Here is a 14,693-nt window from a genome sequence, read left to right on the forward strand (position 1 = left end):
CACACACACACACACACACACACACAGCTTTCAGTCCATTACAAAAGGATTTCATCAAGAACTGGGACTTTGTGCATTCTTTTTTTTTTTTTTTTTAATTTTTTTTTTAACGTTTATTTATTTTTTGAGACAGAGACAGAACATGAACGGGGGAGGGTCAGAGAGAGAGGGAGACACAGAATCAGAAACTGGCTCCAGGCTCTGAGCTGTCAGCACAGAGCCCGAAGCAGGGCTCAAACCGACAGACCGCGAGATCATGACCTGAGCCGAAGTCAGACGCTCAACCGACAGAGCCACCCAGGCACCCCTGAGACTGTACATTCTAATAACAGTTCTGAAAGTATTCACTCAAGGAAGAATTTAGAATTAAATACTTATCCTATTGGACCAAATTTGCAGACAACTAGGAAAGGAGGAAGAAAAAGAGAATGCCAGCAAAAAAGATGAAGGAACGAGTGATTCCATAGTTCTTCCTCAAATTTCTTCAACTGAAGGCTTTTCAGAGTTCATGAATTTATATTTGAAATCTGGCCATTTGAATGTCCTTAAGGGGGAAATGATAATGAGGCATTACACAATCATTACACATGGTTTCAAAATATTGCATATGAAGGTTTCTAACCTTCTTTTTCTGAGTTCTCTGTCCCCAAGCCCCCATATAAATAACACATAGCCACCAACATTGGTGTGCATATGTCCTATCCCTTAGAAATGTCAAATGTGGGGGAAGAAAAAGGGAAAGAACTTCTGGCCTCATGAGCCCTGTATATAGGTGTTCAGGCCATACTTTAGTTATCCTTGACTTCCCTTGACTAATTCACCTTGTCCACTCAATTTGAGAGTTAGCGATTATCTTAGAAGAATTACTATAATAACAAAAAAGCCCTTTATGGTAGGAAAAGACTTCCAAATTATCTCTTTATAGCCCACAGCTGTAAGCTATATTGCTTATATATACAGCATTGAACTTACTTTTTTTTTAATTTTTTTTTTTTTCAACGTTTATTTATTTTTGGGACAGAGAGAGACAGAGCATGAACGGGGGAGGGGCAGAGAGAGAGGGAGACACAGAATTGGAAACAGGCTCCAGGCTCTGAGCCATCAGCCCAGAGCCCGACGCGGGGCTCGAACTCACGGACCGCGAGATCGTGACCTGGCTGAAGTCGGACGCTCAACCGACTGCGCCACCCAGGCGCCCCGCATTGAACTTACTTTTAAAAAATGTAGTAATAAAATAAGGCATTTTTCTTTTTGTATTTGGTTTATTATTTGCAGAGTACACTATTCAGGCATTTTAGTACTCAAATTCCAAGTTTAAATTTTAGTTGAGAGTACATGAAAGAAATTGTGAGTGAAATTGCCACAAATCATCTTGAACTGCCAAGGAGAATTTGCTATAGGATAACACCAGATAGCAGGAATAGATGAAATGAAGCTTTGTTTCTACATCAGGGAAACAGCTGTATAATTTAAGCGGTTCATTTTAGGTGTTCCTAAGTCTTTTTTTTTTTTTTTTTTCCCTTTCACGTTGCAGGCATCGAGGATGGCTTGCAAGACGTCTTTCTTATGTGCTTTTTGTTCAAGAGCGAGATGTCCATACAGGCATGTTTGCCGCCAACGTGACGGAAAATGTCCTGAACAGCAGTAGGTAAGGGTGGGGATGCTGTTGTAAAAGGAAGAGACAGGGAAGGGAGGTGGGGCAGGGCAGTATTGCCTTTATTAACCTTGGGACTCTGGGACTCTGTCTCAAGAGGGGTTTCCATTTCCAAATGTCAGATATTAAACTCCAAAGGAAAGCAAGGAAAGGCAGGAGAACAGATGGTTTTGGTGAGCAGTGCCATGTGGGAATAGCAGTCTTGTTTTATGCATTAACGATTGAATGAATGGGTTTCTAATATATGAAAGGAGAGTTGGAATTCAGAGATGCACATATTTCCAGTTCTCTGTTTTCTGTAATATAAATGTTTGGGACCTTGTGTTTTCCTGTTTTATTTGTTACTTGTTTTTTAAACTTGCTACTTCATAAAAAATTTTTTTAATGTTTATTAATTTTTGAGAGAGAGAGACACAGAGTGCAAGTGGGGGTGGGGCAGAGAGAGACGGAGACCCAGAATCGGAAGCAGGCTCCAGGCTCGGAGCTGTCTGCACAGAGCCCGATGCTGGGCTCGAACTCATGAACCATGAGACCATGACCTGAGCCGAAGTCAGGTGCTTAACCGACTGAGCCACCCAGGTGCCCCTTGTGTTTCCTATTTTATAACCAAAAGAGAAGCATGTTTGATATTTCTGTCAAATAATTTTTGAGGATGTAGGCACAAATTCTTGTACTAGAAAATCATTACTAGAAATTTTAAGAGAATAAGATACCTCTGAACTATATGCCTGTCCTTGCTCTCAGAGGAACTTGCTTAGAAAATAGCAGAGACTGGCTTGAAATCAGATCGAACAGGGAAAGAAGTCATTCTCAAGTTTAGGCATTAGAATATGGGAGTTTGCATGAAGATCAGTCTCTACTCTGCCTCATTGGTGTGGCCTGTGGTGGACATCTACCTTGATTTGGGGAGCCAGAGACTGCAGTGGTTTGAAAAGACTGCTTAGAAATGTAGATCTGGGGACGCCTGGGTGGCTCAGTGGGTTAAGTGTCTGACTTCGGCTCAGGTCATGATCTCACGGTTTGTGAGTTCGAGCCCTGCATCGGGCTCTGTGCTGACAGCTCAGAGCCTGGAGCGTGCTTCAGATTCTGTTTCTCCCTCTCTCTGACCCTCCCCCGTTCATGCTCTGTCTCTCCCTGTCTCAAAAATAAATAAACATTAAAAAAATTTAAAAAAAATAAAAGAAATGCAGATCCTGTAGTGTGGCTATGAAGACCTGAACAGTGGTGGCCCATGGTAGGTACTCAGTAAGTATTTATTGAATGAATGAGTAAATAGTTGATAATGGAGATTTAATTATCTTGTCAATTACTTGTAAAAACATTCCTGGCCAGATTGAAATAAAGGTATTAAAGGCATCAGTGTCCTGTGGAATTGGTCTTTTGTATTGATGAGTTATGGGGCTATGTGGAGCTTTGCTCCGTGCTGGTCTAAAATCAGTGGCAACAGTGGGAGAAAAAGGAATTATTTGAAACTCCTTTGGGTTATTATATATTCTATTTTCTAGGTAAAAACCTCCAAGTATGTTTTATCCCACCCAGGTGTTTTGACTAGTAACTAGAATATTAAAAGTGATTTAAGGAGGTTTAATCTCGTATGTTCTTCCCCAAGTCACGTGGAAGATTTACCAAACTGGATTAAATCTTCTCTCTTAACTTCACTGTTTATTGTTGTGTGTTGTTTTAATCTTGAGTGGCGCCTTTCTTACATTACTGGTTTAAAATGGAAAACGCTTGTAAATATCTATGCCCCTCTTTGATCCCTCCTAGAGAGTTTTACATATAGTTCTAATAAAGTCACAGTATAAATGAGTAATAAATTAGATCTTCAAAAGAAAAATCTCATGTTACTTTGGCAGTGAGCTTTGGATACCTCTGAACTATATGCCTAAAGGGATAACCTTTCTTTCTCTCCCCTCTGCTAGAGTGCAACTTTGTGTCCCTCACAGCATATCTGGAACGTTTCAATTGATGTCGTTGTTACCCATTGAATTTGAGTTAAATTCTTAAATCTGCCTTCCAGATTCCTCAGGGATTCATTGATTCGGGAATATAATATCCCTAATATTCAGTAGGCAGCCAAACAAAACACATCTAACTTGAGCTTATTGTGTTAATCACATATTAAAGAGAAGATAAGTTTTGTTTTGTGATTTATATCTATGATTTAGAAAATACTGAATGCAGGATGTCACATAGAAACAGTTACATTGTCTTTCTGCTTTCAATTCAGAGTACAGGAGGCAATTGCAGAAGTGGCTGCTGAATTAAATCCTGATGGTTCTGCCCAGCAGCAGTCAAAAGCCGTCAATAAAGTGAAAAAGAAAGCCAAAAGGATCCTTCAAGAAATGGTTGCCACTGTCTCACCAACGATGATCAGGTATTAAAAGGCAAAGCAAAGAGCTTTCAATGAGAGCTGTTTTGAGCAAACAGGGACTGAACCATTGGGCTTTCCTAGCACAGTGGTTTTGGTCCAAAAGAAATTGGACATAATCTGATGGGAAAACTAACTCCTTTTTATTTTTATATTTGTATTCAAATTATGTGGGAAGTAGCACTGTGGTAGATTTTAAGGTTCCTTAATCTTTGTTAACTAATAACAGCCACTGAATTACTGCTGACCTCTCTCTAGACTTGTGAGCCAGGGTTCACACACCCATATCTTAAAGGGAGTGGTTTTATATGGCATTCTGCTCACCTAAATGTTCATTTGATCATTTGTTTCTGATGTGTAAAGTCTGCTCTTTGAGTGAAATGAAGATTTTAGTCTGTAAAATAAAAATGGAAGATTTTAGTCTGTAATAAGTAATCTGTATCTATGAGTCTATATGTAAAAGTTCAGATGCAGATACAGACACTAAGTCACTTGAAAGCACTTTTAGGTTGTAGGTTCAGAAACTTGAATAGATAAAAGTCAACGTCTATATAAATGTATGTAGATGCATTTAAATTCCTTTTCTTCTCTCCCCCCTCCCCCTTAGACTGACGGGATGGGTGTTGCTCAAACTGTTCAACAGCTTCTTTTGGAATATTCAGATTCACAAAGGCCAACTTGAGATGGTTAAAGCTGCAACTGAGGCAAGAGTTTCTGTGATCTGTCATTCCATTTTCCCCATGTTTGTGGATGATGTTAGAGCTCTTCTGTATGGAAATGTTCTTTTGTGTGCTGTGTGCATTCCTGCCCGTTCAGCAGATGCCCCCCCTGAGAGATGTACCGCAGTGGCATTTGGTGAGGGGCTGAGAGGTGGGTGAAGGGGGACCTGCCAGCTGTGCAGGATTCCTTGGGTGGGTTGCTTTGCAACAACTCTGAGAGCAGGTGGAATAATCCCTATTTATAAATGAGGAAATATAAAGCACAGACAGATTAAGATTTTCCAGTCCTGGCTGGTAAATGATCGCCTGTGATTTCAAGCCAAACCAGGCTTGCCTCTCAACCCTTTGCCTTTTTTCTTTTCTTTTTTTTTTTTTTTTTTAAACATAATCAGGGCTGCCTCTCAGAAGACAGAGAGAGTCCACTTGAACTCTCCATTGTGCTTCTCCTTCCCCAGCTCCTTTTTATTGTGGCTCTGGTGGTTTTCAGCCGCGGAAGTATTACAATGCATGTTACCGGAAAATGTTTTTCAAGAACGAGTCGTTGATCAGCCTGTGTTTGAGTGATTCTGACCAAATATGAAGTTGCAGAGTGTGATCCAAGTTCGCGTTTGAGTTTGAACTTTGGCATTTTTTTCTTTTACTAGATGAATTTGCCACTTCTGTTTCTACCAGTTCACAGATCACACATTGATTATCTGCTGCTCACGTTCATTCTCTTCTGCCATAACATCAAGGCGCCATACATCGCTTCCGGCAACAATCTCAACATTCCCATCTTCAGGTAAGATCAGCTTGTTTTGAAATGTAAGGTATGGAAAAGATTGTATCTTAAATTTTTCTTTTTTTTCCTTTTATGGTTTGAACCACGTTACTGTAAAGATGACATGAGCTGCTTTACTTTCATTATAAAAATTTATTGTGGAAAAGTTGAAAAGTACAAAAAAGCTATAAGACTATCACCGTTCTTCCTGTGTTCTGTATGGAATGCTTGGTGAACTGTGAATACCTCAACTTCATGGGCAATATTTATCAAATGGCTGAAAGGCAATTAGACCACATAGCAAATTACTGTATCAGGGTTGGCAGTAGGGAAGATGGGGGTGGGGGTGGACGGTGGTGTTGGTACAAAGTAGGTGAGAAGAACCACACCTGTTAACTTTGACCTCGTAATTTAGTAACACTAGAAACATGTAATGATTTCAGCATGACGCAAAAGGTGTATTTTAGAAGTTTTCAGAGGATGCGGTGGGTTCCGTTCAGAGGAAATAGCATGTGAAGATGCAGAAAGTTTCAAGTGTGTCGTACGGTTAGGAAGCGGCAGACAGTTCAATAGGGTTAGGGTTAGAGTGCAGGATACGGTGGGAAGGGTCAGAGGCCAGAGGTGGCCATTGCGTAGGGAGTGAGAGCTGGGTCAGAACAATTTTTAAGCCGAGAGTTTAGAGTGTATCCTGTAGTTGAGAAGTGGTCAGATTTGCATTTTGAAAAGTCACTCTCGATTAGAGGGAGTTAGAACCATTCTGACTGTATTGTAAGAGTTCAGGCAAAAGATAACGAAGGCTTAGATTAAAATTTGTAGTGGTGCTCTTGGTGAGGAGGGCATAGATTTGAAAAGTATTTAGTAAGGTGAATTTATAAGACCAAATGCTAGTCCAGAGTGGGAGAGGTTGATGAGGGAGGGACACTCCTTGATCTTTACCGCCAGGGTACTAGGTACATAGTGGAGCTGAGCACCAATGGGGAATGAACAAGGAGTAGGTTTAGTTGGTTTGGGATATTGAAGGCTCAAATTTCAAAGCATAGAGCACCCCTGAGGTCAGCTCTGAGCAAGCAGTAGGGAGTATGAGGAGGATAGACTTACAGTAACAGGACGGGAAGTGGGCTTGTGGGTTGTGCACACAGGGTCTCACAAAGTGGCAGTCATCTCCCTTTCCTCAGTCTCACAGTCCAAGGAGCTCCTTCCTAATTGCTGGGCTCAGAGTTCTGTGGCTAACCAGATTCATGTGAATGGGTCTGTGGCTAACCAGACTCATGTGAATGAGCGGAGCCATTCATTCATTCAGTCAGCTGATTCTTACCCAGCTATACTTTAGACAAGAGTGAAGAAGTGCTGTGTCCTTTCCTTCAAATTGCTCGTAATCTACTGGGGAATGTGGACAAATAGCTCTAATACAATGTGATATACCCGTACGGGGCAGACATGCTTTTCTAGGGACTAGAACATCTGTTTACTCTTCTGCACACCTCTTCCCAGTATTGAGGAACCTGGGAAGTTGCATTAGAAAGTCACCAGAAAGTTGGGGTGTCTGGGCAGCTCAGTCAGTTAAGCGTCCAACTCTTGATCTCAGCTCAGGTCTTGATCTTAGGGTTGTGAGTTCAAGCCCCATGTTGGGCTTCGCACTGGGCATGAAGCCCACTGGAGGGGAAGAGTGTCATCAGAAAGTTGTTGGCCGGCATAGATTTAGAGCCAAGAGGAGTGTTCCCTTCGGGCTCTAGGGAGGCCCTGCCCTGTACAGTTTGCCTTTCCTACAATGAGAATAACTCCTGTAATCATTCCCTCCAGGTTCTCAGCTTGGAAGTGCTCCTGGAAGGATCCCATGGAAATGCATGTTAAAAATTGATAATTTCACATAATCCAACTTTTCTTTTCATGAACTCTATGCCAGTCGTTGCTTAGCTCGTCTTTCCTTCATACGTGACAGCCAGTCAGTGACCTTACCTGTTGATTTGCAGCTTTCTTTTGTTACGTGCCAACCTATACATTCACAAGTCACTTTCTGGGGTGGGTTGTTCCGTGGGTGCCTCATCTCACATTCGCTATGAACTTCTCTGCAGTCTTGTTCTCAGAGAGTGATATTTAGCTCTGGGGACATCTTACTGTTGCCTCCTTATCCTGACTACAGAAGATACTGGAAATATGTGTTGATATTGCTATTTTAATATCACTCTATTAGAGAAGAATTAGGAAGAGGCTCTGCGTTTGGAAAGGTTGACTTGCATATTATAAAATTTCATCGTAATATAAAAATCCATCAATGTTGTAGAAAGAAACAAGAGATTGAGAAAAGAATCGCTTTATCCCTGTGTAAGTGTACATGAAGCACATTCTTGTTTCACGTTTTAGAAAATTGGTTATGCTTGGTTTGGGTTTGATAAAATTATGGGCTCACAGAGATACTCTCTAAGCCGTACTTTCTTGAAAAAATGTCCCCATAGGAGCTTTTGTAACCTCATATTCATTTTGTAGTTCATGTGCCAGAAGCACATTTCAGGATGTCTAATGGTTGGTGCCCTGAGACCCTTGACAGGGTTTTAAAATTTAGCAGTATTTCATAATCCTCTTAAAATCTGTAACACCACCTTTGCAGGGATATCGTACACACTTCTTTTGGTTGTGAACAGACATTAATAGGGCTTCAGTACACAAAGTGATGTTCTGAAGGCTGATGAATGATGTAAGCGACTGAAACATCAGTAATATGGAAAGTGGAAAAATGTCAGCAGCTCAAACGACACATGGTTTATATTCATATGGTGTATGTTTTGAAGTAAGTTGGAATTTAAGTATTCGTATATTTTTCTATGTAAATAACTAACGCATTCTTCAATATCTAGTACCTTGATCCATAAGCTTGGGGGCTTTTTCATCCGACGAAAGCTAGATGAAACGCCAGATGGGCGGAAGGATATTCTCTATAGAGCTTTGCTCCACGGGGTATGTATGCTGTCTCAGTGTCCTTAAAGCAGTTATAGTCGTTATTCCACAGTAGAAGAAAAAGAGACTTTGAGATTTAAAAAAAAAAAAAAAAGAATGTTGTCTGTGTAATTATTTGAGTGGTATTGTTTGGGTATGGGTTTGATGATTATTTTTGTAATCACCAAAATAGAGCTTGGAGGAGCTGTCTTGCTATTATTTACGTGAGTGAAACACTTTGTCAGTAGTGAAGTTCTAGGTTTTCATTTGTTGGAAGATTTAACTTGGCTGAGCTTGTTCTAAGTGGAGCGGGCTTGATTTCATGTTTACATTCTCCTCCTGTTCCAGCATATAGTTGAACTACTTCGACAGCAGCAATTCTTAGAGATTTTTCTGGAAGGCACACGCTCTAGGAGTGGGAAAACCTCCTGTGCTCGGGCAGGACTTTTGTCAGTTGTGGTTGATACGCTGTCTACCAATACCATCCCAGACATCTTGATCATACCTGTTGGAATCTCCTACGATCGCATTATTGAAGGTCACTACAATGGCGAACAACTGGTAAGAGGATTGCCCACCCAAAAGTCTTCTTCACTTTCAAGTCTTTTGCTTTTAGAGAAGTGCTTTTGGAATGAGGAGGGTTTCTGGTACTGTTTAAAACAGGATACATGTAGAATGGGCATGGTGAGTAGTTTTCATCTTTTGTGCCCGCCTGATGGGTAGTGCTAATGTGGCGCTTCCCTGCTCTCGGAGGGAGTGGTGTGGCTAGATTCTTCAGTGCTGGCCTCGATCGTGGGATCGGGAAATGGGAGAACACTTGGCCCCATGTTGCCATCTCTGCCTGGAGGGTTATATATATGTCGTTTTCCCCGGGGTTGTAGTTTGTGTATAAATTGTAAGTTCAGCCTGACGAAATGCTGAGATCATGTTGATAAAGCAATTTAGAATAAATTAACTTGGTAGGTGGCAGTAACTTCTTAGTAAACTTTTTATTGAAGTGAGTATAGTAAGTTGCAGAAGAATGCACAGATCATAAGCCTGTAGCTTGAATTATCCTATCCCAAAGTGAACATGCCCGAGGAATCACGCACAGCAAGGGACAATATTATTAGCCCCTAGGAGCCCCCCTTGTGCCCCTTTCTTCACTGTCCCCTCAAGGGTAACTGTTTATCTTGACTTCTTACAGAATAGATTGGTTTTGCCTATTTTTGGACTCTTACCTAAATGAAATTGTGTAGTGTGTGGTCTTCTGGTTTTCCTTGCTCAAGTAGGTGTTGGTGGGATTCATCCATGCTGCATATAGTTAGAGTGTGTTCATTCTCATAGTCATGTAGTATTCCAGTGTATGCGTGTACTATGGTTTATTCAGTTGAAAACAGTTTGGTTTCTAGTTTTTTGACTATGGTCAATCTTGTATATTTATCTTGATGAACACAGGTATGCATTTTGTTAGGTATGTACCTAGGAGTGGAAATGGTTGGGTCATAAAGTATACATATGTTCAGCTTTAGTAGATACTGAGTTTTCGAGAGTGCTCTTACCAACTTCCCATTCCTACCTGCATTGTGAGAGTTCCAGAGAGATTTTGTTTTGCTCTTGTTTAGTGTGGAAGCATGCCAGAAGCTGAAGGACACTGGATAATTAGAATGAATGGATAATTTACGAATGAAGTGATGAGCTGAACTGTTACCTGAGTTTCTCTTAGGAGACCCCTCCTTGTGTATATTTGTCTGTCTTGAAGGTGTGCACCACTCACCCTGTCTCATGAGGCCATATCAGAGTCCTGTGTCCCTTATATGCCTGTCATTGTGCCTTATGTAAATTAATGTTCAGGAAATGTTACTAAATGAATAATAGGGTTAAAGGCCACCGTGGGGCTGGATTTGGCGTTCAGTTGCCTAATGTTAGATATTTGGACACTGGTGATCATCAGACTTCATATTAAGTGGCTTCTTTGACATCTTATTTTTCTCAGAACTGCAAACCGTTCTCCTTCCTGTTGCACCAGTTTTATCTTTCGTTGATTTGCAGTGGTATTTTTTTTTTCTTTTTCAAGCTTTAAATTTTAGTTCCAGTACAGTTAAACAGTGTTATGTTAGTTTCAGGTGTACAAGATAGTGACTCAACAATTCTCTACATTACTCAGTGCTCATTGCAAGTGCAGTCTTCACCCCCTTCACCTGTTTCCTACACCCCCAGGTTACCAGGTTACCCCCTCTGGTATCCATCTGTTTGTTCTCTATAGTTTTGAGTCTGTTTCTTGGTTTCTCTCTCTTTTCCTTTGTTATTTGTTTTGTTTCTTGAATTCCACATATAAGTGAAATCATATGGTATTTGTGTTTCTCTGAGTGGGTTTATTTTGCTCAGCATTATACTCTCTAGTTCTCTCTCTGTCACCGCAAATGGCAAGATTTCATACTTTTTGTGGCCGAGTAATATTCCATTGTGTATGTATGCACCACATCTGTATCCATTCATCTGTCAATGGACACTTGGGCTCCTTCCATAATTTGGCTGTTGTAAATACTGCAATAAAATAGGGGTGCGTGTATCCCTTTAAAGCCTTTTTTTTTTTTTTTTGATTTTTGGGTAAATACCCAGTAGTGCGATTCCTGGATCATAGGGTAGTTCTGTTTTTGACTTTTTGAGGAACCTCCATACCGTTTGCCACAGTGGCTGCACCAGTTTGCATTCCCACCAGCAGTGCACGAGAGGGATTCTTTTTCTCCACATCGTCGCCAACACTTGTTATTTCTTGTGTTTTTGATTTTAGCCATTCTGACAGATGTGAGGTGATATCTCATTGTAGTTTTGATTTGCATTTCCCTGTTGATGAGTGATGTTCAGCATTTTTTCATGTATTGGCCATCTGTAAGTCTTCTTTGGAGACTTCTCTGTTCATGTCTTCTGCCCATTTTTTAATTGGATTATTTGTTTTTTCTGGTGTTAAGTTGTATCACTTCTTTGTATATTTTAACACTAACCTTTTTCACATATTTTGTTCGCAAATATCTTCTCCCATTCAGTAGGACGTCTTTTAGTTTTGTTAAATGTTTCTTTTGTTATGCAAAAACTTTTTATTTTGATGTAGTCCCAATAGTTTATTTTTGCTTTTTTGCCCTCGCCCCAGGAGACCTATCTAGAAAAATGTTGCTATGGCTGATGTCAGAGAAATTACTACTTGTGCTCTCTTCAGGGATTTTTATGGTTTCAGGTCTCACATTTAGGTTTTTAATCCATTTCAAGTTTATGTTTGTGTGTGGTGAAAGAATGTGGTCCGTTTTTCATTCTTTGCTTGCTGCTGTCCAGTTTTCCCAACGCTGTTTGTTGAAGAGGCTGTCTTTTTCCTATTGCATATTCTTTCCTCCTTTGTCAAAGATTAATTGACCATATAATTGTGGGTTTATTTCTGGACTTTGTACTCTGTTCCATTGATCTATGTTTTTATTTTTGTGCCAGCACCATAGTTTGTAGTGGTGTTTTTGTGAATGGTGTGAAGTGTACTAAATGAATTAGCGTTAAGTGTTCTGTTTTTCGTTGACCAAACTGCCTCCCCTAATGAAAGGATTACATCTTGTAGCATCTTGCATGCTGACCATTTTCTGACAGGTCTCAGTCAATGAATACGTACTTTCCCTCTTTATTCAGTGTTGTCCTTTTCAATACAAACCTCCAGTTTCCATAAAAATAACTGGTAGTTTTTGTATAGCAGAATACCTGTTAGCTTTATCTCTTATCCACACTATTCTTTTGAAAATTGGAATTTAGGGAAAACCTAAGAAGAACGAGAGCCTTTGGAGCGTAGCTAGAGGCGTTATCAGAATGTTACGAAAAAACTACGGATGTGTCAGAGTGGATTTTGCACAACCATTTTCCTTAAAGGTGAGTGTTGGAATGAGGCTCTGTTAAAGCCTTGGCGTAGCTCCGAGTCAGAAGATGTGGCCTCTGCCCCTGCCTCTGTTGCCTCCTGTATGTGTGACCTCAGTTTCTTCTCTTGTAAAATGAGGACTATGTCAAGAATGGCATTTCCTAAATTATCCCACCAAAGTATGCCTGTTGGCATGATACTAAATGTCTATCTTTGGGAAGTAGCGGGGTCCGTATTTATTATTTTTTTTAGTTCGCGGGAATTTTGCATGTTGCTTCATAATATATGTTGCTATTTTATATTATGTTCTAAAATTGCCTTTATGGAAAAATTTCAAAACCTAGCCCCTAAAGTAGGGTACAGTTGACAGTCCAGGATGATGTTCTGTTCTACTGAGTGGAATCTCACACCCGCACATTCAAAGGGATAGTGCTGTTCTTATGGAGGAGCCTGGGGCTGGTGGGTCCCTGGGGTCCTGGCAGTTTTAAATTCCTAAGATTTTCAAGTTGGTAAAGAAGGAGAAGGATGAGTATGGAAATTGGGAGCCCAGGGGTAGGGAGCAGAAGTCCTGCTTTTTCCTTTTTCATACCTTTACTTTAAAGATTCTAACTGCCGGGCTGGACGCTTCCTGGCCTTACACGCTTTCACCTTCTAGGAGCCTTGCCATTTCTTTCCATTTTGTCTTTTTCAAAACCATTGCACATCTTCCCTGTATTGTTAGGATTTGCTTTTGGATGGAGGTTCTTTTGACTATTACGTAACCCTCAGGTTGTCAGATTTCCTTTAAAAAGCATGGTTGTGTTGATTATCACTAATAGTAATAATTGGGAATGTCAAATAATTTCATGTAGATGTGAGAGAAGTTATGAGTTTTCCTTTAACTTTTATTTATTTTTATTTTATTTTTTTAATATGAAATTTATTGTCAAATTGGTTTCCATACAACGCCCAGTGCTCATCCCAACAGGTACCCTTCTCAATGCCCATCACCCACTCCTCCCCCCCCCCCCCCCCCCCCCCCCCATCAACCCTCAGTTTGTTCTCAGTTTTTAAGAGTCTCTTATGGTTTGGCTCTCTCCCTCTCTTTTTTTTTTTTTTTTTTTCTTTTCCCCTCCCCCATGGTCTTCTGTTAAGTTTCTCAGGATCCACATAAGAGTGAACACATATGGTATCTGTCTTTCTCTGTATGACTTATTTCACTTAGCATGACACTCTCCAGTTCCATCCACGTTGCTACAAAAGGCCATATTTCATTCTTTCTCATTCCTTTAACTTTTAAATAATTGAGCTTAAGCATCACTGTCCCATCCTTTCTATAATCAGTCTTTCGATTTTGCGCTTGCCAGCATTCTGGGGTGAGTCCGCGCTTCTGAAGTTCCTTGAGTGTGGTACTTCTGCCCTGTAGCGTGGCTCATTTTATAAACTATTCCCTTTTTACTTTTTGAAGAGCAAATTGTATTTTATGTATGTTTATGTAAGCAAGACAATGAGAGTTAATGATTGTGTTGTATTCCCCCATGGCTCCAGGAATATTTGGAAAGCCAGAGTCAGAAACCCGCATCTGCTCCACTCTCCCTGGAGCAGGCATTGCTACCAGCCATCCTTCCTCCAAGGTAAGATTTGGGGAAATGTGGTATACTAACGAAACCAACAAGTATCTGTTGTTCCCTCCACGGCATAGAAAAATAGGTTACTTTTCTGAAGAATGTGCATGTTCTCGTTTTCACTTCCTCACTTTGAGGAACTTTTCTCTTGGTTTGATAAAGGATAGTGAAGTGATGGGTTTTCATATTAGTCTGGAGGTTTCTGATTATTTGCCTTATAAAATCTTTTTGAATGTATGAATCGGGTAAGAGTTCTTATTTGATTTATGCTTTTGAATGTGGGAACTGAATTCCTTTTGGTAGTAGCTTAGGTTATGTATATTGTTAGTGCAGAGCATGAAAGAGTTTTCCTATGTCAGTTTTCCAGAACTCAAATTGAATTGTAACTTAGAGAAATTAAATATTAAGCCCTTCCCTTAATGTGTTCAAGTGTTGAAATTTTAGAAATGTTTCAAAATGAGGTATCGGGGGGCACCTAGGTGGCTTAGTCGGTTAAGCAGCAGACTCTTGATTTCGGCTTGGGTCACGATCTCATGGTCTGTGAGATTGAGCCCCGCGTTGGGATCTGCTCTGATAGCATGGAGCCTGCTTGAGATTCTCTCTCTCTTCCTACCTCCCCCACTTGTGCGCACACGCTCTCTCGCTCTCTCTCTCTCAAAATAAATAAACATTTTTAAAAGATTAAAAAAAAATCAAAAATAAAATGAGGTATCAGTGCACCTGGGTGGCCCAGTCAGTTAAGCGTCTGACTCTTGATTTTGGCCCAGGTCATGATCTCACATGATC

At 40.4% G+C, this 14,693-nt stretch overlaps 1 protein-coding gene across 4 annotated transcripts in view; it reads left to right on the forward strand.

The window, feature by feature from the left end:
• The window catches only part of GPAM (glycerol-3-phosphate acyltransferase, mitochondrial), a 64,315-nt gene that overhangs the window by 35,295 nt on the left and 14,327 nt on the right, over positions 1-14,693 (forward strand). For all 4 annotated transcript variants that reach the window (XM_030334639.1, XM_030334641.1, XM_030334638.1 and 1 more), the window contains exons 5-12: positions 1,535-1,648; positions 3,885-4,031; positions 4,633-4,729; positions 5,389-5,525; positions 8,357-8,456; positions 8,784-8,996; positions 12,204-12,317; positions 13,831-13,916. In XM_030334639.1, coding sequence (XP_030190499.1) covers positions 1,535-1,648; positions 3,885-4,031; positions 4,633-4,729; positions 5,389-5,525; positions 8,357-8,456; positions 8,784-8,996; positions 12,204-12,317; positions 13,831-13,916 — 1,008 coding nt within the window. The remainder of the gene's footprint in view (positions 1-1,534; positions 1,649-3,884; positions 4,032-4,632; positions 4,730-5,388; positions 5,526-8,356; positions 8,457-8,783; positions 8,997-12,203; positions 12,318-13,830; positions 13,917-14,693) is intronic.

This window comes from Lynx canadensis, chromosome D2 (assembly GCF_007474595.2).
Source record: "Lynx canadensis isolate LIC74 chromosome D2, mLynCan4.pri.v2, whole genome shotgun sequence".
Lineage (NCBI taxonomy): Eukaryota > Metazoa > Chordata > Mammalia > Carnivora > Felidae > Lynx > Lynx canadensis.